Here is a 23,582-nt window from a genome sequence, read left to right on the forward strand (position 1 = left end):
TTAATACGGCTTTTAAGTAGGAATGTAGAATCTAATGATTCTTTTTGTTAGTTACCACCACAACTTCCCTCGTTAGCATGGATGTTGTTAGCGAATACTAGCTTAGTTCAATTTTTGGTTGATTTTTTAAAATCTGGCTATGACGCGCTTTCTTTCCAGAAGAATTTCATTGTGCAGCTTAGGTCCATTCCTTATGGGCTACACTTGATAGGATTCCACGTTATCACTGAAACAATGAATGACTAAACTGTGCGGCATCAAATAGTACGAAAAGCTTCGAACGTTATTTTCCCACCAGAAACGAAACGCATTTGTTGACTAGAGACTATTTTTGTCTTTCTCAGCGTACTCTAAATAAAGAAAACGGATAATCCTCACTTGAGCGCATGCAAACAATCGGAGATTGTGGGCGGGGTTTGTGCTGACCGACTACCAGTGATAATTTAAGTTTCTGTTATCACGTGCGATTCATTGAGACTTACTGTAATGGGGGGATACGGTAACTTGGTAAAATGTGCGAGTGCTAGAAGAGGTGTAGTTTTAATGAAGATTGATCGGGGTGGCTGTGAGATAAGTAGGAAAGAGGAACAATGCTGAGTCTGAGTATGACTACGACCTTCCAAAAAACGTTTCTGTGAAGAACTGGCATCGAAGTTGTGCGAAACGGCTAAGCACCGTCCTGATCGGGTTTGTACTCAGGTTTTTGTTCGTGAACGATTCGTCCCTGAGTCTGAGCTTCTCTTCGAATTCTCTTCAACACCGCCGTTCCGCCCTCATCACGGCTAGCAAGCCACCCCTCAAAGGAGGCGGACGCAATCGTCGGCGACTCGACTCAAACATACACACACAAACCTTCCATACAGGCACCATCAACGGGCCTCTTCTGCTCACACCCTCTCTCTGCACCCCGTAAGTCGTCCCTGGCTGCACCGCAACTCATTTATTCCCATCGAGCAGCGGATCCGACAGCTACAGGAACCACCATGCACCGACAACTGCTTATAGCAGCATTATTCTTTGGTGAGTTTCCGACGCTTTTTTCTCGCTGACCTCACTTTACAGTCATACTTTCGTGCGTATTAATTACTTGAGCACTGTTATACTTTTTCTTCAAATCTAAGCATGTAAACAAAATCATCGTGGAAGGTGCAAGATAATCCATCATCCCTAAACGAAGTAAATCACCTAAATCCAAGAAACCTAGGTTTTATTCTCATGGAACGTGGATGGAGTAGCCCAAAAGTTGTTCATTTACATTTAAAAACAGTGTTATCCTAATTCTGAAAAAGCTCACCTCTGATTACTGTATTCAAAACACCATACAAAAGTAAAAAGTCTAAGTTCAGCAATGAAGTGAAAGCAAAAATCGGTTAGTAAAATTTAACAATGAAGAATTTTTAAAAATTTTTTACTTTGGGATTCTGATAAATGTATTTGGCATTTTTTTTAACCCATAACCAAGCTCAGCTTTCATCCAAGTCAAGGGCCATATCCATTCACTTGGTGAAGGCCTATTCTGACAGAGCTGTGTGGTACGCTCACCAAAGCTGTTCTCAAGTCATTCTCATGCTCTGTTATTTATGGATGAAAACGAGAATTTTTCGGACATTCAACGCACTTCAGGGTGATCATAAAGGAAAAACGTTCGCCTCTATGACTTACCATTTCTATTTTTTTTAACAAAAAATGGATCAAAGCAGCAGGTCATTCTGATAAAAATTATAATAGGTCTCTTCATTACTCACTTCATAAATAGAAGTCCATGATGAATGTATTGTTTTGAATTGGAATGGGAACAATTATAAGACGCTTTAGGCTGGAATGAGAAAAAATTACTAAAATGATCTATTGTCAGTAGTCCAACAAGTTCCTTTGCACATCTCAGCTCATTTTTTCTTTTCTTCTTTCCTTTTTCTTTTTTTTCCCGGTCCTTTTTTCAATTGCAGTCACAACCGTCATCACTGAGAAATTTTTGAACAAAAGAAGCTGGAAGTATCCTGACGCTCTTACATCAATGCTTAGTGAGAATATTTTGTAGGAAGACACGCTACACCTGTTTCTGGATATTTTATTCAGAATTACCATTTTGTGAAAAACATTCAATAGGAGCAGAGTTTCAAAGTATCTCTCACTTGAATTAAACTCTCACAGTTACCGAGGAAGATAAATCATGTTCATCATTTTCACATAAAAGTTGTTGTTGTCTATGTGTTTTTTTTTAGTTGCATAAAATTTTTCTCATCTTTTTTTTTCGGAAGCTATCTCATAGCGGTGTTGTCCATGTGATCGCAGTCATTTTTCAGTGACCCCAGGCCTGTGTCAAACCCCTGTCATTGGTGGGAATTGCCATCTTGGCACAACCGATGTGCAAATCGGTGGCAAACAAACGCAATTTTTCCTCAAATGTGAAGCAACATCAGAGTAAACACTGCAGTTATTCTCGATTATTTTTCGATGTGTTTATCTCACTTCTCTAAATTTCAGCAGTCCAGCCGGGGACGGTGTTTGGGTTGTGAAGTCTCGAGCAGCAGCGGCGGCGGCACCATCGGCGCCAGCGACCGGCGGGTCATCTGCTACTGCTCCAATGGAAAACACTCAACCACAGCAGCATCCAAAACTCATGCGCAAACAGAATGCGCCGAATATTTGCGGTCAGTTCAATACCACCAACTGAATGTGTGTGTATGTGTGTGCTTGTTTGAATTCTTTGTTTGTCTTTGGTTAGTACGATTACTGAACGGTTTCGAGGGATTTTCTAACGGGATTCGATGGGGTGAATTTGGAGCGGAAAGTGACAGCTGGTCGCGGTAAGTCCGGCGGGTCCGGCGCGCTCACATTTAATGTTGTGACAGTAGCCGCCTCTTATCCGCTACAGTCAGTGATAATCGAAGTTCAAATAGACGTGTGGTGGACGTGCGTGCAAACAGCAGCGAGCGGTCCATCGGCGACGATGGATCGCGCCGACCAAGACGGCGAGAGAGCAATTAGCCGCACGCGCACCCGGAAGAACAATGTCGAAGCCCTCAAGTGAGCAAGCAAGCAAATTACGCCGACACCGACGTAGAGGGATTGTACTGTACAAAAAGCACGTGTAGCACGATCCGTGTATGGTAGCGTGGAAAATTTCTGTCTACTATGGTTTTCCATATAGGACATACACACTTGAGCGTGCGATGCTTAAGGTAAACATGCGCTTTGTCAGCTGATCCCACTTTTTATAGTGTAGAGGTTTGAAAGAGACTGTATGCTACGATTGGTGTGGCCGGTTTTTTTTCCAGTGGTTCAGGGTCAAGTGCGTCTTCTATAAAAGCCCATGAGTGAACGCTGGAGAGCAATGTAGCAGTAGGTGCTGAATTGTTTTCTCGAAAAAAAAACTACAAAAATATTACTGTAGAAGATATAAAGCACCTGCATTTGGATGAAGAGATAGGAAGATTACGAGAGAGAGAGGAAAGAAGAGAAGCAAAGAATGGCTAATACGCAGAATTCTTGTCAAAATATCTAGAAGTTGAAACTATTCGCGTCTTGACACCTCGGCGTGCTTCTGTGTATGTTTTCTACTACTGTGTCCACGAGGTTTTTTATAACAGATGGCACTTTTATTAGCTTGACATTTTGGCCATTTCCCTCTCCTCAGAGGCGCATTGTTTCTGTTAATAGAAAATGTTGACCTATTTAAATTTAAATAAAGCTAAGAAATGTTAATAGAAAGCATGGACGAAAGTACCCCAGAAATATGAAAAAAAATATGTGGCGAAGCAAAGTAAAGAGCTAACGAGAATACGAACTGTGTTGCATCGGCGACGTGTCTTTTCATCCACAATTTTATCATAAAACCTCTTCTTGTTCCTCACTATCATTTTTGTTTACATTTCTGTATTTGGATCAACTTTCAGAATCACTAGAAATATTCCGGTCAGTCCTTCAAAGAAATTTTTCCATCCTAGCTCGTACTTTTGCTTAGCAGGTCCAATAACAAGGCATAAAATCTCTTTTCTGAATATAAGACACAGTAATTCCTCCAGAGAAGTAAACCACAGGATACGTAGGTAAAGGAGACTGCTAAGTGATGAATGAAAGTTGTTACCTAACCTACGGTACACCAATTGAGTGAGAGTAATTTTTAATTGTTTTCAATCCCGTCTTTCTGCCATTGAAATTTCCGGAAGATGAGACAATATTTTTCTTTTCTGGATCTGTAAGCCCCTTCCTTCGTTTGGATGCACTTTTTTTTTTTTGAGAAGAGGATTTAGGTGATTTTTGTTGAGTTGGAATTGGTCTAATTTCGCTAATGACACAATGTTTCCACTACTGGAAAAATTAGCTAACTTTCCTGAATAGCCCACATAATCGCCTAGCCCTCTAGGTTCTCATCAATTTTTCTGTTTGGCTAAGAATAATGGAACTAATTAATCGGAAAATCAAACTGACCGTTTTATAATTATTTGAGGCTTGAAATTTGAAAATATTTGAGGAAATTGTCAAGGCTTAACTCTTAGAATGGCCTGTACATGTATGCTTAGTTTAGGTCAATTAAGTTATTCATTTCCCTACTTTTCTTTGCACAGAGTACGGTAGTACTCTTATGTGTAGGAATCTTCCGCCTGAATTTTCTTCTGTAGGCTTTCAACCACCCATAAACAATGAATAATATGCAAAATATGAAAAAATCTAAATTCTTTCACGCTTCTAGGAATTGACTCGTCTATACTTCAGCTACGGTCCCCACATGGTTGGACTGGTTCTGAAAGAAAATTAGTAATAAGATCACCAGATGAGTTGAGGTTAACTTGGCCTCACATACGGAAAAACCAATCGAACCCCTTAATGAGTAAGAAATATCAGCGATAAGTGATATGTGGAGGCTAGCCTTACTCATTTTGAATCCGTCTAATTCCTCCACCTTCGTAGTTATGTATCTAGAACATTCTCAGCCCCAAGTCATAAGTTATCCTCAAAGCTCGCCTTATCTTCTACGTACTCTTTATTTTCTGCCTGTGTGGGAACCTTTTCGAACAATCATCTATTCGACGTATTCGATCTGTCTGTTTTCGGGGTTCCCTGAGCTGCTTAACGGTTTGGTCTTCGATTTTTTGACGACAATAGGAGAATCTGCAGTTCATGGGGTACCGGGGTAATGCGTATGCTTTCGGATCCATGATATTTCTTGGGTTTCTTAGATGACGAGCTTACGCTAAGGAGCCTTCAGAAGGTCAATTTATGACTGTGATCCAGAACATCGCCAGTGAGATGAAACTCTGTGAAGAATGTGAGAGTCCCGGGGTGAAATCGGGGGTTCCGCGGGTTTATTTTGCGTTTTATTTGAATCCTTTCTTCCCGCACCGTAATATGTTCCGCAATATCTTGTTTGAAGACGAAACTAGACGATGGCAGCTTAATGTATGCAACTAATCTGGTAGCACTGGCCATCCGTATATAGAAAGCCGCCGTCGCCCGTCTCTAGGCGCTCTCCACGCGATGAGCGCGCGAAAGCCGGGCGACCGCCACGGTCGTGACCAAACTGTTCACTTTAAGCAAACATTCGCACCCACAAGTCCACCCCAGCAATACGCTCTCCTCACTCACTGTTGGACTTACTTGCGAAGCTGCTAAAATGGAGGGAGTTACGTCGTTCGAATGCTAATTACTCCCCCAGCACACACAAAAAATCACGGTGATTCGGGCGCAGACAGCGGAGACCTCGTTCATCTTCGAGCAGCAATTTAGCTATGGACATACCGTAGCCGTCGACCGATGAGCTATTTTAGTCTGAAACTCGACCGCTTCGCAAATGGAACAATGGCGGTGGTTTATTGTGTTGCGTCGAAGCAGTGCTGCAGCTAATTAAGAGCATCATCAGCTAATTAGGGGTAGTTGTGCAAAATCGCTTCATTACTAAGAGTGATTCCCACTGGAGAACATTACGAACTACCTTGTTAGAGTTTTGTGCCTGGAGAAGGCGTAGGAGAGAGCGAGGAGGACTGAAACTGGTACAGCACTAATAGAACACCGCTACCAACCTGTGTCGCGACGCCTCCGACGGATCAATCCGCCGCAAATCCTCCTCATAAAATCCTTGGGAGTAGGAGAAATTAAATTTTGAAATTACTCCCCGAAATCAAATGAGCCGCTTATTTCAAATATACTTCCAGAATTTAGTTCTGAAGAATGTGTGGTCTGAAAACAAGCAACGTTTCTCCAACCATCGCTGATTACTTTCACATCTCCGCAATCTTCCCATTGGTATATCTCCATCTGGAACTGTAAGGAAGAGGTGTTTATAGGACCCGCGCTGGTTTCTGAAAATTACACAAAATGTCTGACATATTCGGCAGGTTATTCAGATCATTTTCATCTTGGGACACGAGTTATTTTCGTTGTGGTACACTCCTTTTGCACATCATTATTGCTCGCTGCGGTTTATTTCCTATACAAACAGTCGCCAAAGTGCAATGAACGTTTCACTTTATCTTTCTTACTGCCATTTTTTCTGGTACTATTTGTTGTTCTGTAGCTATGACCGTTTCAACACGCTCATCTCAATCAAAAACTATCTTGAAAGTAAGTTCCAAGTTCGACCTTCTTTGAATCTTGGCATCGTAGAGTTGAAAGTGCTAGTGTCCTAAGAAGGGCAGGAGTAGCGCAGTCGATAAAAAGTACGCTCCCTTTCATCCCACCGGGGACAACGAATTGGTACCAAACTTTTCCGGGATACGAACATTGACTTCACATATTGACTGACCCCCTCATGTCATTGCACAGGCCAACATGAGTTCCAAAACCCCGACGGTCACAGTTTGGAGTGAAACGAGTGGATTGACGCCAGTGAATTTATCCTTTTACTATCCTCAGACGTAGTTGAATATAACGCGGTGATGATCTTCATCTCTTCAGAACAAGACAACGATGCACGGGAAGCTGACGCCTGTGCTGTGTCGGCCACTTGTCTGCAAGCCAGCCAAGATATTCCATCCAGCTATCTACAGTGTGATCAAACGTAGGTGTTTTACTTTTTTTTTACTTCTTCAAGAAACTATTCGAGGAATCAAAGCACAAAATTGATGTTTGTCCTCCTTTCAAAATCCACAGGTCTTGAGAAACTTTCGGATTCAGTTCGCTTCGATGGGTTCGCAAGTCGTGTCAGGATGGATTCATCTTCAATTTTGAGCAGCAAACCTGTATTGTGCCGAAGAGAATGAATTCCCTTTCCCGTAAGTGATAAACTCAGCATGAAATCCTCCTCCTCCCTTTCCTTATTCTACCTTGTTGGTTTAGTTGGGCTGTTTCAAGCACTAAGTCACTAAAGATAATGTCTAAGGCTGCGCGCAGAGTTCAGAGCCGCACAGGCGGCGCGGTTCGGCAGCTTTGCGCTTTGATGGTTATTGACTGTTCACGACAGTGTGCTTAAGGACCACCAAACCGCGCCGCCAGCGCGGCTCTGAACTCGGCGTAACAGCCTAACCGTTAAAACGTTAGGCAGAAAAATTCCTCAAAACGGAAAAATAGAAAGGAGAAGTGTGTACCGTTACATTTTCGTGATGCGTAATTTCTTAATGCTAATCAATCAACTTGAGCACGCTAGTGGCGTAGGCGTTTGCGCTCGCGATGGGACCCTCACCAGTTCCAATAGGACTGCGTGGTTGAACGAGGGCCCCATTTCAAATGCTACTTTTTACGCATTTACGCTAGAAGTCAGGTCGTTTTGACCCGACTGTGAGTGCTACGTAGTTTGATAATAGATAACGTAGTTTTTGGAATTTTTTTAGGAAAAAAGGGTACTTGTTTTCATTGGACCGTGGCTGTACAACACATCCTTTTTATTTTTGGACGCTTCTTAGAAGCGCGCTTCTCCTTTTCTTTGGAAGAATTAATTTGTTGCTCATAATTCTAAACTAAAATTCCTCTCAACGTTGTAAACTGAATGTTAACAAAAATGAGCAAAATATTCAAACGTTAGCAGTGACTCAGCCCAGTTAGACCTCTAATGTCACCTCAATCCTTAGACTGACCTCTACTAGTTCTCTCTACCTTTGCCTGAAAATTCATCTTACTTCATAATAACCTTAGAAAGTCACACCCCGTTCTAACACCTTTTTCTCCCCTTAATCGCTTGCAGAAGAACAACCATTCGCATGTCCGGATGGATCCGAACCGCAGGGGATTTGTCCGTGTGTGTATGGGACCTTCTGCACGTCACGAAACTTCTGCTGTCGCTTATCCTCACTCCTACACAAACCCTACTATCCAATACAATTCTTGCTCGCAAGAAAATCTCGTCGACACCCTGGATCGCAACGTCCGGATCACAGCGATCATTCTGATCGCAGCAATATCCACAGAGCCACGACTTTCGCCTCTCCGTCACTGGTTCCTTGTGAGTTCTAGTAGTGTTTGTCGGGAATGCTCTCGCGCTCCGTTGTGGTCAGCTAATGAGTGTTTGATCAGTGATCAGTCCGCATTTACGTTCGTTGTCACACGATTCACGAAACATACGAAAAACGAAGCGCGTGAGCGGTCCAGCCAGCACAATTGACCTTGCTGCAGAGCGCAAGCTCGTCTATTTTTTGTTTTTAGTGACTGTCGACGCCACATGCTCGGTGATGAGTGCTTCGTGTCAGGATTCAGCCGATTGCCCGCCCACGTTCGCTTGCAAGAACAACTGCTGCCGTCTGGATGTGTGTCCAAGCAGCGACAAAGTGCTTTTCACCTGCACTAATGCGTATCAATGCAGAGCCGGCGAAATATGCGTGTTTGGAGGTTGTTGTCCGCAAGTGCAGAAAAAACGTAAAATGAGGCCCAAAGTGGAGTTCGCGGCGGTGTCTGTCGATCTGGCAGTGAAGGGAAATGATGATCCTTACAGTAATAATTTGGAGGCGATGTCCACGCGTTCAGAGTCCACGAACGACTCCGCCTATTCAGCATTGACTGCTGAACCAGCGTCTAAAGAAAAAACAACGAAGATGCCAGCCGCGATGCCGATAGACGATTGCGATTTGGACACTCGTGTGGAGGACTGCAGCCTGAGTAATCCATGCCCGGAAAACTGTGAATGTCTTAGCGGTCAATGTTGCAAAATAAAGGCAAAACGCTGTAGAAACGGACTTCTCCCACTTTCTGTTCCCGTGTTCTGCAAATTCACCGACGAATGCCCTATAATGTCCTTTTGCGAGCAAAATGTCTGCTGTGCTATCGTAAGCGACCAGTCAAATGACAATGACACCGAAAAAGATACCTCCGTTGGGCTGCCAGCAGCGGCTTCTTCTTCTACTCCTCCTCCTTCTCCATCTCCAAAGAAACCATCTGAAGGTGTCGCGAAACCTATGGAATCGATCGCCACATTCGAAAAGGTGAGTACTGCAGATTATTCTGATGAGTTAGTTGTTTTTATTTACATTAGTCTGGGAATAGGTGCAGAAAGAAGCAACCTAGTAAGAAGTGTTCCAAAACGTTACAGGAGAAATTTGAACCTAAGATCAGTAATGGAGAGATGGATGTTTCGAAGTAGCTGGAAGGCAGCTGGATAATAAACATGGCATATTCCTGTAGGAAAGAAGAACGCAGATTAAAAGCAGCGCAACCTGATGATGTTAAGGTCTCCATGAACAAATATAGAGTTCATAATGCAAATAGATTACGAATATAAACGTGATTGCGCTCATTTCCCCCTAAACATCCTGAAAAACAGCGTGGGAACCGCTTTGTTTCCAACGAGCTACGTTAGAACCACCTGTATGCCCTCAGCAACATAGTCATTGGTTTTACTTCAGTAGGCTGCTGAGGAGACCTCATCGATTCTCGACCGTTCGCTCGTTGATGAGGCGCGTGCGTTTTCGATCACCTCACAGGAACAAACGCCGTATCTCACACCGTTTTTTTTTCAGTACGATTAGGTGGAATTGCATGGGCCCCACTCATTCTCTTAATCAGCATTCCGAACCTTGTATTTTCCTACACATTTTCCAACCACGTCAGTTTTCTGAGACACCTCCTAAAATTCAAAGGGGGTGAATAACGAAAACGACTGGCCTTTATAAAGTGTAAGTGTCTGGCGTAAGTCAATCCGCTCGGGATGCGTCCCCACGTTCACTTCAATTCAAAATCGCTTGAGCCGCTACGAACCTGTAACTGGCCTATACAGTGGCTTGCGGTGGCTAGCCGATGTGTGAAGTCAGGGTTTTTGTCCTCCCAGACAAGTGTGCTACCAATTTATCGACCCCGGGGGAATGAAAGGCTTGGTGAGCACTAGGGCGGATTCGAACCTACCATCGATCGTGCAGGAAGCGAAAGCTCTAACCGCTACACTACACCTGCCCCTCCTGAATTTTGTGGCTAATTACAATGTCGAGATTAAACGATGATGGAGAAAGAATGTCGTTGAAGCAGAGAAAGAATGTTCGGCAGACGAGTTGCGATCGATAGGTTGATCGTATTCGTCACCGACAATATTTTTGACGTCTTGAGGGAGCGCTGTAACGATACCTGGTCAAAGAAGCTTTAATAAAACATTGGAACATTAGGATTAGGTCAGCGAAAAACAAGTAACTAAGCAAAAGTGGCTGGTTTCTCTGATAGGTTTTTCAGGTTTGAAAACAAGGGAATATACTAAGTGGAAAATGTATTGTATTACTATTTATCGACAAACGAAAGTGGCGGTTTTGCTAAAATGAAATTACATTTTTGCACAGGACTAATTTCTAGAATATTTGATACAGCAACTCTTATGGAGTAAATATGATCGTGTGCGGGCCTACGCCACATACCTTTCTTCCCTCCGTGTTGTATGCTACTGTAATTTTATTTTTGTTTTTTAGCCCAGCTGCTTAGAGGAACAACGTTGCTCCATATATCATGCTGCCCTTTGTCCAGCTGGGTATACATGCACACTGGATGGTTACTGTTGTCGGATTAGGAGCACTTGTCCGGACGGTAGCACACCGTACGCGATGTGTAGTGGAGTAATGCAATGTCCAACAACACATTTGTGCTTTACCACTGAGGAAAATCACAGCATCTGTTGTTTGAGAGGTGAGTAACGAGGAAAATGTTTCTTTTTTGATGATTTTCTCTCTCCTTCAGTAAACAACCGCTCGTTTCAGATCGTCCAACAGTACCGTCAACATGTCCACTTGGAAGTTTTGAGGTGTATCCTCGATTCGGAGAACAGTGTCGATACAGCCTACAGTGCCCCTCACCGTATTTCTGTAATCACGTGGGGAGATGTTGTCTACCGTTCGTGTGAAAAGGTGCGTAGATAGATTTCTCTCGTACAAGACACCTCTCGCCTTCGTGTGGGTGATTTCGGATGTGCCTGGGTTTCCTAGCCTCATTCATTATCAATCAATAATCAGATAAACAAACAAGTAAACAAATTTGCACTTGAGCAGGAGGTGAATTGTACTGAAGTGTGTAAAAACAACTATTTTTGTGAATTATTCTCATTTTTCAGATGCCACCCTACCTCAACAGCGAAGACATCCTACCAGAGATTTTATTGTCGTGCCTTTCCTTGCCTCTTAATTCTATTGCATGAAAGAGAAATAAACTATTTCTATATCTAACAAGCATGCTCAGATTTTTCATCCTGAATCACGACGACTGCAGAATGAACAATGCCTTAGCCCATAGACTGATCCTTGTTTTAGGATTTATTAAGTCCTATTAACAAACGTCTGGGATGTTTAGGACAACCAGCCAGTGGACTCATTTGCACATTTTCGTCGTGCTCCAACTCAAATCCCTGCTCTGTGGGTACTTGTAACAATGGTTATTGCTGCACTTCTGGATCTCTGCCATCACTCTCAGCCGTTTCAGGTGAGCAAACAGACTTTTAGAACACCTAACACTTACCTTGCATGGTTACAGTAAGAAAACGAAAACGTAGATCACTAACCACAGCGAACAGCACATCTAACGAGCATGAAGAGAACGATTGGCCGGTTGGACCGCCAGGCTACGGATTTCCGGAGCATCTGGCCGATCTGGACGCGATTCTAGTGAAAGCGACTGGAGACGGCAGTTCGTTGCACATGCATTAGCCATAAGTTCACCAAACAGGCACTAGCCCTCGCCTAACCTTCGCACTTTACACACCCAGTTTAGCTTCAGGTACATGTGCAGGTGGTTTTAGCAGTTCGCTACCGTGTTCCGCCAGTGGCGAATGTCCACCCGGCCTGTTCTGCGATCCGAGATTACAACAATGTTGTCCGCTAATCTTACCACTAATCGATGCAAACACTTCACCACAAACAGTACAAGCATGGAAAGAAGAGATGGATTTGGGAACGAAAGTGAAATTGCCGCCCGCTCGCATGAAATTTTCCTCGAGATCACGACCATGCCGTACCGGCACCATCACCTCCGCCAACGCACCATGTTGTATGTGTTATAACGCTTTGAATTCAGTTCACCTTGCATGCGCTCAGACATCGAGCTCACGTGGCTGACCACACCTGTTTTTAGTTGTGAACGCTTGCCTTTTTTACAGTGCCGTTATCGTCGTCGAATTGTGCCGGTTGTCCGCAGTCAGCTGCTTCTCCTCCGATAATCGCTCTTCGTATGTTCTGCTACTTATTCTGTTTAACTCTGCTTCAACACTTTTCAGTTTTAAGCCTTCTTGTCTTCCTTGGTTGATTGGTTAAATGACGAAACACTAATTTTGCTCCCGTACTTCTTTTTCTTCCAGATTGCATGTGTTCAGTTGAAATACACAAGCTAATAGCAAAGTTTTAACTTTTTAGTTACTAAAGCTATGCAAGACAATACTCACGTTTACTTTACTAGCATTTTATTCATTTGTCGATTACCTTTTTTCTTAATCGAGGGCAAGCCATTCCTAGAAGTTGCAGCAAGAATTTTGCTTCAAAACTTGGATAGATTAAAAATCCTTGCGAATGTGAGAGCGTGCAATGATAGATCCATCGTATTTTCCGAATTCCTCAAAATACGTTGCATCTTCAAATGTTTTTCTTGCACAGCGTAAACGTTCGGACAAAACAATTAAAGGCAGCGTTTCACAAAATTCACGTAATGAGAAAACCCTAAGGGAAAACATAGAGTTTAAGGTGTAGATTACGAATATGAACACGATCACCTCAATTTCCCTTTATTGTCCTTAGGTACGGCGTGGGAAACAGCGTTTGCTCCTACGAGGTGCGTTAGAATGGGCCCCCTTTGTACGCGCTCTGCTCCCCTTATCGATTTTCTTGAGTAGGTTGTTGAGGAGACCTCATTGACTCTCTATCGCTCGCTCGTGGAAGCGGTGCGCATACAAAGGTGGTGCGTTCCAAGTTATATCGTAGGAACGAAAACATACCGTAGGAACGAAGAATTAGAGCTCTTACCGCATCCTTTATGGATTACTAACCATAGAATTATTGGTTTATTAGAATTAGATTTGAATAGCAAAAAAACTTGATAATTAATTAATACTAATTAATCTGACTTGACCTTAATGACCACTGCTGTGTTGCGCTTCAATTTCACTGTGCATAATACAGATCACATTTTGGAATTTTCCGTTCTAAATATGGATCTAAGGCAGTAGCTCTAATTAAAGGTATCACCCCACAAATCTGAGGTGGTACGGATTTCAGGTGGAGTATTCGTATACGGCATAGTAGATTATGGAGAGGGGGTGATTCCGTCCATTTCTTCCTAATTGCCGTAAAAAAAACGGCCCGGAAAAATCCGAAATCCGTACAGCTTCAGATTCGTGGGGTAATGCCTTTAAACTGAGGTGATAAAACCTCAACGACGATCAGCAGTCCAAGTAAGCAACAAGACGTAGGTTGAACGTAGCGCAACGCGACCAACGTAGGCGGGGCTAGAACCATCTGCTGTTGGCTGGTTGCCTTAGCTAAGATATCGCTGATAGGTTCAAAACGAATTTTATTTCGGATTTTTTGTTTCGTTTTGGATTTTTGAATTGAAAATTTGTAGTGGAGCGAAAGAAATTCTGGTTCTGGTCTGACAACAGTGGTCCCTTTATCAATCTATGATAGTAATCGTTTTCTTGACAATTTCTTTTGCAGTTATTTGGTTTTTTTCCTGAAAAACGAATAAAAGTTCCGGTTGAGTGTTGACTTGCTTTAGAAGCCTTTGACTTTCCAAGGGTGGCGAAGATTTCTTCCCTGGATAAGGATGATTTTTTTTTGTAGACGCTACTTAGCCCTTTTCCAGCGATCAACGCTTGTCCTGGAGGTGGCTATCCCGTTGGTCAGTGTAACTCCGGATACTGTTCACCTGGATATTCTTGTGTACGAAACGCTTGTTGTCCAGCATATTCAGCTCCTCAGGCCGGCATTCAATGTACATTTTCTAGATTTCAACTTTTTTTTCGGTTATATTTGCGAAACGACACCGATTAGAGAACATTTACGATTTTTTTCAGTCGCTTGTCCTACCGGAGGTCTACCAGTTGGTGGTTGCATCAATGGTGCTTGTGCTACTGGATACTCATGCATCCAGAATCAATGCTGTTTAACGCCGGTCACAAGGAATCCTTTCGGTGACGTTCACAATTTTATTGCGTTTACAAATTCAACTAATATGAAGGAAGAGCAATTAGTCTTTGGCAGTCATATGACTGTTTGGCCTCCATGGCTTCCAGACTCTGTAAAACCTGATGCTGTTACTGCTGTTTTTTTTTCTGAGTCAGCCTTAAGTATGTTATATAACCATAAACAGGATTTTTCCATAAGATATTTCTTATTAACAGAAAAGTATTTCCTAAGGTATGTGGTCAGCATGCAGATGAGGACCCTTGTGTTGATCTGAGCGACCGCAACGCCTCCACTGTGATTCATGTACCTTAACCTACACATACTTCCTGAAATTTTATGCTTTCCAGTTGGAGATTTATCCCACTATAAATGCGCTGAACGACAAAACAGAGTCCATACTCACGAAAGACCCCCATATTCACAAATACGCTCAAATTAGGAGCAAAATATCCTCATGCTCCGAAAAATCTGTCGATTCATCGATTTTCGCAACGGAAATTCTCTTCACAACGAATGTGTTCGATCAAGAACTATCATTGTCGTCGTTACGGGCTCTAACTGATTACAAAAAGTCCTAGCTCACTCCTTAATTATTAGGGCTGCCCTTTTCTTATAATTACATCGCTGGAGTTCCTTTATCATGGTCACGTTTTTTCTTGACGCTACTTTTCAACGAAAAATATGCCTGATCCCCATATCATTGATGGTTTGACCGCGGGAGATCACCTGTAAGTCCAGTGAATCCTAGCCCCTTCACTCCATACTCCTAATGGTTAAAATGACAAAACCATTTCTTGAACCATACATTTCTTTCGTCCTGTGTACTGTCACTTACGTTTTTCTCAATTATCTGAAGCACGACATTTTCAGTGTGCCCGAATGGTAACCAGGCTGCAGGCGGTTGCGTCAATGGTCAATGTGGTGCCGGATACACCTGCCAGAATGGTTTATGCTGTTTGGGAACTGCCGGCCAAGCCGTCAGATGTCTGGATGGTTCGGAAGCTATCGGGGCCTGTATTCCGTCGTGTACTGGAGGTGCTTGTGGAAACGTTCAAATCAGCTACTACTGTGGAACTGGATACACTTGCACTACTGGAAATATCTGTTGCCCTATTTCAAGTAGGTCCAAAGAGTAGACACTTTGAACTTTCGGATAAATCCTCGAGTAACAGCGAAATTTGTGAGTTTTTAGGCTGTCCAAATGGTGGTGAACCGATCGGACCACCAGTGAATGGTCTGTGTCCCGAAGGATACAATCTTCAAGGAAATCAGTGCTGTAGTAACGTCGCTGCTGCATGTCCGGATGGCAGCGCAGGAACGCCGGCGGTGAACGGACTTTGTCCCGCAGGCACCACTTTAACTGGAACCGTTTGTTGCCCGGCTGCATCAGCTGCCCTTGTGGTGAGCATATTTTGACAAATTCGGAAATTTGATGCAAAAACAATATTTGGTGAATTTCTAGGTGAACTTCTTAATTTGTCTTGTAGGACTCAGCAAGTATTTTATGCTAGAACCTTCATGTCTATCAAAAACTGCCTCAAGTTGTCTTTTTGTGAAGATTTGCTTACAAAAGTCTAAAATTATACAGCGATCCCTCTAGTTTTACTAAGCGTTTCGCAGAGAATTGTGAAGAAAATGTGGAGATTTGAAAATCCACAAAAGTGATCTTCTTTCATCCTTGGCGTTACAGAAGAAGCTACAGATTTTTTTGGACACTTGCAACAATATTGATTTTTCTAGGATTTTTCCTGTACCACACAGATGTCCCTGTTCTGAGTGCTGTGGTACTAGTAGTTCTTTTTCTTTGAGAAAGCCCATAATTTTATGGATCTTTTCAGCGGATCGGTTACAAAATGAGCGAAATTTCTACTTATTATTTTGTCCTACATTAGTTATTTTTGTAGATTATTAAGGAAGAGAACGTTCGGTTGTCGAGCCTGTGATTTGAGTTTTTCCATTTCCGAAAAGGTTGTAGTAGTTGAAATCGTATTATTCAGGATTTCACACAACAATATGCGTCCAAGAGTGGGACAGAAAACACTCAAGTGGTAAGATACGTAGAAAGGTATAGACGAGTCGAAAATTCAAGATGTTTGGTGCATTTGCACAATTCGGCTGCACAAAGCGGTTCGTACGGTTGCGGTGCCCTGGTATCGATTGAAAATGACCAACATTGCAGCCATTATTCAATCAATATACTCTCAACCAAACATCAAAATTTTTCGACCCGACTTTATTCCTTCGCTAAACCCTCTGGTAGTGCCTGGTTAGAGGAAATTAGTATTCTTAGTAGTTTTTTTTTTCAAGAAGTTCTATTAATTCAGGTCGATTTCATCAAATATATTTTTTTGTGCTAGTTACTGTTAACGTGGACTACAGATTGTCAGACATCCGATTTTTGCAGAACGCATTGAAAATTGCAAATTAAACAATTTTTATTCTGAATATCCCAAGCTCAAGCACTTAAATCTGCTAAGCGTTAGAACAAAACGCCGTGAATTGATTGAGATGAAAGCCGAGATCTTTCCAGCACTTTATAGTGGAACTGTCCCCTTGCCTTCTTGTAGCAGGATGCGTGTTTATGTTCTCGGGACATAATTGTCTCTGGAATCGCATTTCCCAGGAATTCCCACTCAGAAAACAACGCTTTCAGTACTTTTGCGATCATTATTTTTCAAAATAAGACGCTACTGATTGAGGTCCATTTGACCGTAACATATGTTGTTGTTACGATAAGAAAGCGAATTATTTGAATAGGCCTATGTGAGCAGTAAAGGTCACCTCGAATTTCTGGTGTCGATGAAATTTCAATGAGAAACTAATTCAAATGTAGGACATAATACAATAAATATAATAATATCAAATAGAATAAATTCAAGGGAATAAGATGGGGTTCAAAGGCAACATTTCACGATGGTGCGGATTTTAAGTAGAGTATTCGTATACGGGATCGTAGATTATGGAGAGAAGGGTGATTACGTCCATTTCTTCCTAATTGCCGTAAAAAACGGCTCGGAAGATGCGGCGCCGCACAGGGCTGGCGCGCTCCAATCGAACTCCTTGTAGAAAATAGTGCGCCGGAACGCTCGAAGCCGTATCTTCCGGGCCGTTTTCTACGGCAATTAGGAAGAAATGGACGTAATCACCCTTCTCTCCATAATCTACGATCCCGTATACGAATACTCCACTGGAAATCCGTACCACTTGAGATTCGTGGGGTGATGCCTTTAAACGCAAAACGATTGTTCTCACTGCACTCATTCTAACAACGCAGCCAAACTTTGTTTTTTTGCAGCGTGACACAATGTTCAAGGATTTTGTGGTGCAGCAACATAAAAACACTTCTTTAGGAATTATAAAATACTTAATTTGTTCCTTAGTCTGTTTTTATTTCAGACATCATAAGACGATGAAGTTTGACAATCGACACACGAAAAATATGCTTGTTCTTACTCGGTGGATAAGTAAAAAAAACCGTTTCATCGTCAATGTGTTAAATTATAGAGGAGAAAAAATTTTAATTTGAAAAAATGCCGAAATATGATTTTGAAATTGACCATTATTTGAAATAGTTTCTTTCTAATTGTAAAGAACCTCGTATTATTAGGTGAGAACAGTGCTTTTGTAGAGCAAAAAAAAAATTAAATGCATCAAATAAACGTTAAAATAGTGGCACTCTTTTTGTAACATCTAATATTTTTAGAGTATTATTGCAATGATCTAAATAAAGTATGGAGTTTGATCATTCTAAAAATTGCCGGGTGTTCAATGTCCAGGAAAAAGACTTGACACCATTTGACGAAAACTATCTGCTTACTGGAGTAACAATTTTAGTAACAGCTTTCCTGAAAATCTATATGCGTTCTATAGTCTTTCAGTTAACCTTTTTTCTGGAAACAACACTTATTTTCCTCTATCTACAGTCTATGCTTCTTTTACCTCTGTGGCTAGCCAAAGCTTCTCGGGAAATCTTCTTCAGATTTCTAACGAACTTTGCTAAAGTCTTCTTGCTTCAAATTACTATTATTAATTATTGTCTTAACGTAACTGCCCGTTTACAGGGCACCTGTGAAACAGCCTCTATGGGCATAGGCCCGTGCACTGCAGCCGGATGTGGAGTTGGATACGCTTGCGACAACGATGCGACAAATCCTCAGTGCTGTCCAGTCGTGAACTATCGTGATGTACAGTACCAGATTGGGCCGGCTGTGTCCGGAATGTGCCCAGTTGGATATGTGGCCGTATATCCTCAATCAAGCGCTAACGCAGATGGAACCAACGACGGAGTTTGTGTGGATCTTCAGACTGGTCAGATCCGTACTTCACACTGATATGTTCTTCGATTTATTGAGTTGATTGAAAAATTTTAGTACCTGGTCTGTGTGCGGTTGCTGTGCAAGCTGGTCCTTGCAGTAATGGCCAGTGCAGCACGGGATACACTTGCAACACTTATGCTGACATATGTTGCCCTACAACAACCGCGTTCAGTCGAATAAGGCCTGGCCAGAACAAACGACCTAACGCTGGACGACCTCTTCACAGCTACATGCCACGTACGGTTTTGAAACAATCTCATTCCATCAGCACAGTCATTCGCCTGTCAGTGGAGCAGTAGCAGGCGATTAGGAGGGATTATGCTTAACTCGACCTCATTCTTTTCATTCTATCAAATACTAAATCTTTATACTAACGTTTAGCTCATTTCGAGTAACGAGTTTAATCCTTTCAAATCGCTTTCAACTCCTAGAAATAGCCCTTAAACAGTGGGGAATACCGTTCCTTGACAGATTTTCATTGCATGTACATTTTGACACTGCATGTAGCACATCTGCCAGATTCAGCTCGCCCCGAAGCGTGTGCGGACGGTTCCATCCCAGCTGGTGCTTGTATAAACGGTTTGTGTGGAGTTGGTCATGAATGTCAGAACGGTAACTGTTGCCCACCAATTAATGTGGAATCGAAGTTGAGAAGTCAGTGAACATCATCTGGATATCCCATCAAATCTCACCACGAACATGCGAAAAACACCTACACAAACACCGTTTAGGCATGTGCCCTAACGGTGAAACAGCAGCCAGCGGTTGTTTCCCGAACGGAGGTTGTGGTTCTGGATTTGAATGCGTGCGATCTAAAAATTTATGCTGTCCTCCCGGTGGTAACGATATCATTCCATCTTCACCGCACAATTGTGAGTACTGTGTAGAAGCAAGCTAAGCTTAGCTATGCCAAGCTGAATAATCACTGCTTGGGCCTGAACAATGCTCTATTTGCCTCTAGCTGTACGTCCTATCGGGGCCAGATGTTTCATGGATGCGGAATGTGTAGGACATTCCGAGGGCTTATCGCTATGTCATGCAGGCGTCTGTCAATGTTCTCCAATAGCCTATATGCAAGGCATTGCATGTGTTCGACGTAAATTCAGTAAGAATTCCACCTTTCACCTTTATTTTCAAAACACTCTTCTCCCCTTCCCTCACTTACCTTCAGCAGAAAATCATTAGCAAATCCACAACAAGTGGAAATATTCTGCTCTTAAGCACACATATTCAGATTTGAAAATGAACGACTCACCTATCGTAGATGATGTGAAGAAGACGATGTCAGTTTGAGAGCCGCTCAATACAAAAACCGTGTTTCAAGTTATCATATAATTTATTAGCCATTTGTGCTGTGTAGACTTATCTCCTACGCAATACATAGGCAGTTAAGCTGTTTGAGAATCGTGTCGCTTTGTTGTATGGTCGCGTTTGTAAATGTGCGGCATGCTACTTTGTTGTACGTTGCTTTGTCGACAAATTGTATTTCCTAGGGAAGTCTTTTTCGGTTTTTCCGAGTCAACCTCCTTTTTTGTTCATAATTTATTTATTACGACCGATAAAGATGGTCTCATTGCTATTTTACACAGTCAGATTATCATCCCTCTCAATGTATTCACACAGTCGCCGTAAATTTTACTGAAGATAATGTATCATACGTGAAATTGACCCGTAACATAATAGTTCATAGTAAGTATTATAACACAGCTCGATGAACTTGAGCCATGCAAAGAAAAAGTTGCTGCAGTATAGTACCGAGAGTAACTGAAAGAAGTAGGAAATGAGATGAACAGATTTGACGCTTTTGTTCAAGACAACAATAACACCGCGATTTATTAGGCTTCCCTGGATATTATAAAAGGCGTAACATTTTTCTCGTAAATGTGTAAATACAGTAATGAAGAACACCACCACAGTCCACAAAAAGACATGTGTGCTCGCTGATTGACACACTCCGTCTTTTTTCATTCCTTCAACTGCCTCCTGTCGGAGGAATGGTTGAGATTGCCCTGGTGAATTCTCCGCGAATGCCTCCGAGACTTTACGTGTTCAGTGGATATGCCGGGAGAGACGCAAAGATGCGGACGATCCAGAGGCGGACGAGACGTGTATCCTCCATCTGCCGCGAACTCAGGCGTAGAATGTACCGTCACAAATTCTTATTTAGCTCTGAAACAGAACGAAAGCGAAACGGCTAAATGTGTTTGCACTGAGACAGAAATAAAATCATGCTTAGACAAATGATTTAGGAGAAATCAAGAAACTCGATTAGATAGTGTGATTCGATTTCCGAGAACTGCAAATCAACAGAACCCGCGTCACCTTTTCCAAAGAAAAACTTCTTGACTACTGCACGCGTTCTACGATATTATCAAGCAACCTAGGAATTCCACACTCGCCAATTTGTTTGGAAAACTCGAGTAAACTGAAAGTGCTTCGGCAGAAATGCAAGCGTTATTTCTTTGTACTGCATAGCTTTCTTCCAGAATTAGGCCACAGGAAATCAAGCGGAATAATAGTGAATAATCTGTCTGGCGTTAATCAATCCGCTTGGGATGCGCCACTGCGTTCACTTCAACTCACAATCATTTGAGGTTTAGGAACGGGTGGTGGTCCATACAATGACTTGCAGGGCGAGCTGATGTATCAGGTCAGTGTTTTTATCCTCTCCGCCAGGTCTGGCACCAATTTATCGATCCCAGAAGGGTGAAATGTCTGGTTGGCATTAGGGCGGTTTCGAACCATTGATCGATCGTGTAAACACAGCGGAACCTCTTACTGACTGCGCTGCAGCAACCCTCTGAAGGGGAATATAAATATGAAACAGGACGTTCGGAACTTGCACAGAATAAGCAAGCGACAATTGTTCCATTTGTGTACACTTAGATCACTAGAGTCCGCATTGGTGCTCATCAAATATTCATAGCGTTGAAAGCAGTACATCGCAAAAATTACGTTGTCGGTAACGCTCCAAATATATATAAGGATAGGAGCGCAGTTTGCGATTAAGGGTTCACGTAATCACGGTCTGCCTGGTAAATCTGAAAAGGCGTGAGAAGCTGCACTGGTCTCCCCTAAACTCCAACTTGTTATGCAGTAAAACGGGGCAACTTCTTCGTCAACGTCTCGAACTCATGTGTCAAATAACCAGCAGAATCTGCTCAACCTGCACAAAAGCATAGGCTTTGCGCATTGCCATCGTTCTACAACCTGTAGTAGGTTGCATCGGTGGTCACACTAGTGCTGCCAAGTCTGTTTCACACGACTTCCTCTGGATTAATGCAGGGTGTTCGTAATGTCATGGTGTACTTTTGACCGGTGATAGGAAAGCAACAAAGCAAGATAGAAGTGAGAGATCCTCATCAAATAAAAGCAAAACCCTCCGAGTTCCTGTAGTATGTGCAAACGCAAACGTGTGCACGCACAGGTAATGACGCAACACGAACGCGACGCAACGGATCACGAACTGCGCAGCGCCGCATCAGCCCTCCCCAATGCCAGTCGAGAGGCGGACGGTGCAAAGGAAAGTCTATTTTGTTCTGTGGCTTGTTAAGTTCGAATCCGTGAACGTATTGTCATCTTGTTTTGTCTATCGACATGACGGCGCACCTCCACACGACGTCAACATCGGTCGTGAGTTTCTGGATGCAACGGTGGATTCGTAAGAGTTCCGTCAAGCCATCCACCAAGATCCCCGGATGTGACCTGAACGTATATGAACGTATCAACGACATCAACCATTTTATTCACTTTGTTACACCAGACATCCTTAGGTGTGTGTGGGAAGAGCTCGAGTGGGGATCAGATGTGTAAAGTGGAATAAATAGAGAATACATCAAACCGCACTGAATAAGTAAAAAACTTGGGAGTTTTCTTTTTATTTAGTGAGGATTTTACATTTCTATCTTGCTTTCCTGTGACCGTTCAAAAGTGCACCATGACTTTACGATCACCTTAGGAATTGTAGGAATTAGTAGTAGTAGGAATTGAGGATGATCACGAAATACAGCCCAACCTTATTTATTTGTAGTCAAATCCCAACATTGTCAATTTCTTGGCACACTGCTTTAAAGTCTCGAAAGAAAGTATCGCACGTTTCATCTCGAAAACGGCGCTATTGTGTTTTCACGATGATGCTTTGCGAACCTCGAGTTAGGGCTCTATTGTCTTTCGCTCGCCAAGTGCTTATTGATGCAAACATTCAGTTCTCAACTTGTTTTGCCAATGTATAGCGCTCATTCATTTCATTGTCAGCGCTCTATTTATTTCTTATTGAAAGACTTAATCTCTCATATTATCCGTGGGCCCATTGTATAATTATTTTTTGAGAATTCGAATTATTGAGTTTTTCATTTTCTTTGATGTATGCTCGAATGTCCAAGATTACCTCCACTACCTAATAAACATTCACAGGTACGAAGAAGCGAAGAGTTTATCCCGCGTTCCTGGTGGATCTGAGCGATCATTTCAGTTTAGCTGGTAACTTCACAAAATCTCCCTGAAGATGAATTTACAAAAGGTGTATATAAAAATAACCAGCATTATAAGATGCTGGTATCATTTTGTGAAAAACGAAGCACGAAGAAATGTAAGTTTGCGTGCAGCAAAGCCGTTTACTATGCAGTTATGCGTAAAATGTAGCGTGACTGGGTAAGAATGTACCTCGGTGGAGTACGATTTTTATCTGACGTGTTTGTTGTTGCCATCAATCAATGATCGATCATCAAATACATCCAAGCTCACACATTGTTGCAGGCATACAGAC

At 42.4% G+C, this 23,582-nt stretch overlaps 1 protein-coding gene across 5 annotated transcripts; it reads left to right on the plus strand.

The window, feature by feature from the left end:
- Positions 1-983: 983 nt before the first annotated feature.
- RB195_009449 (uncharacterized protein) lies at positions 984-20,110 on the plus strand (the record flags this gene model as incomplete). 5 transcript variants are annotated; one of them, XM_064190004.1, is made up of 22 exons in its annotated part: positions 984-1,020; positions 2,304-2,421; positions 2,485-2,651; positions 6,895-6,997; positions 7,114-7,211; positions 8,575-9,347; positions 10,812-11,025; positions 11,077-11,243; positions 11,643-11,811; positions 11,863-12,015; positions 12,106-12,375; positions 12,485-12,553; positions 14,179-14,307; positions 14,390-14,662; positions 15,372-15,620; positions 15,694-15,902; positions 18,563-18,809; positions 18,872-19,054; positions 19,343-19,471; positions 19,549-19,689; positions 19,779-19,922; positions 20,052-20,110. In XM_064190004.1, 22 exons carry the CDS (start codon positions 984-986, stop codon positions 20,108-20,110), a joined length of 4,101 nt encoding a protein of 1,366 aa, XP_064047587.1. The 5 variants fall into 5 exon arrangements, with proteins under 5 accessions (XP_064047587.1, XP_064047588.1, XP_064047590.1 ...); XM_064190006.1 differs by lacking the exon at positions 10,812-11,025 and adding an exon at positions 16,499-16,549 and having other exon boundaries at positions 11,097-11,243; positions 14,390-14,506; XM_064190007.1 differs by lacking the exon at positions 10,812-11,025 and having other exon boundaries at positions 11,097-11,243; positions 14,390-14,506.
- Positions 20,111-23,582: the final 3,472 nt, after the last annotated feature.

The sequence above is a fragment of the Necator americanus genome, chromosome III (genome assembly GCF_031761385.1).
Source record: "Necator americanus strain Aroian chromosome III, whole genome shotgun sequence".
NCBI classification, from domain to species: domain Eukaryota; kingdom Metazoa; phylum Nematoda; class Chromadorea; order Rhabditida; family Ancylostomatidae; genus Necator; species Necator americanus.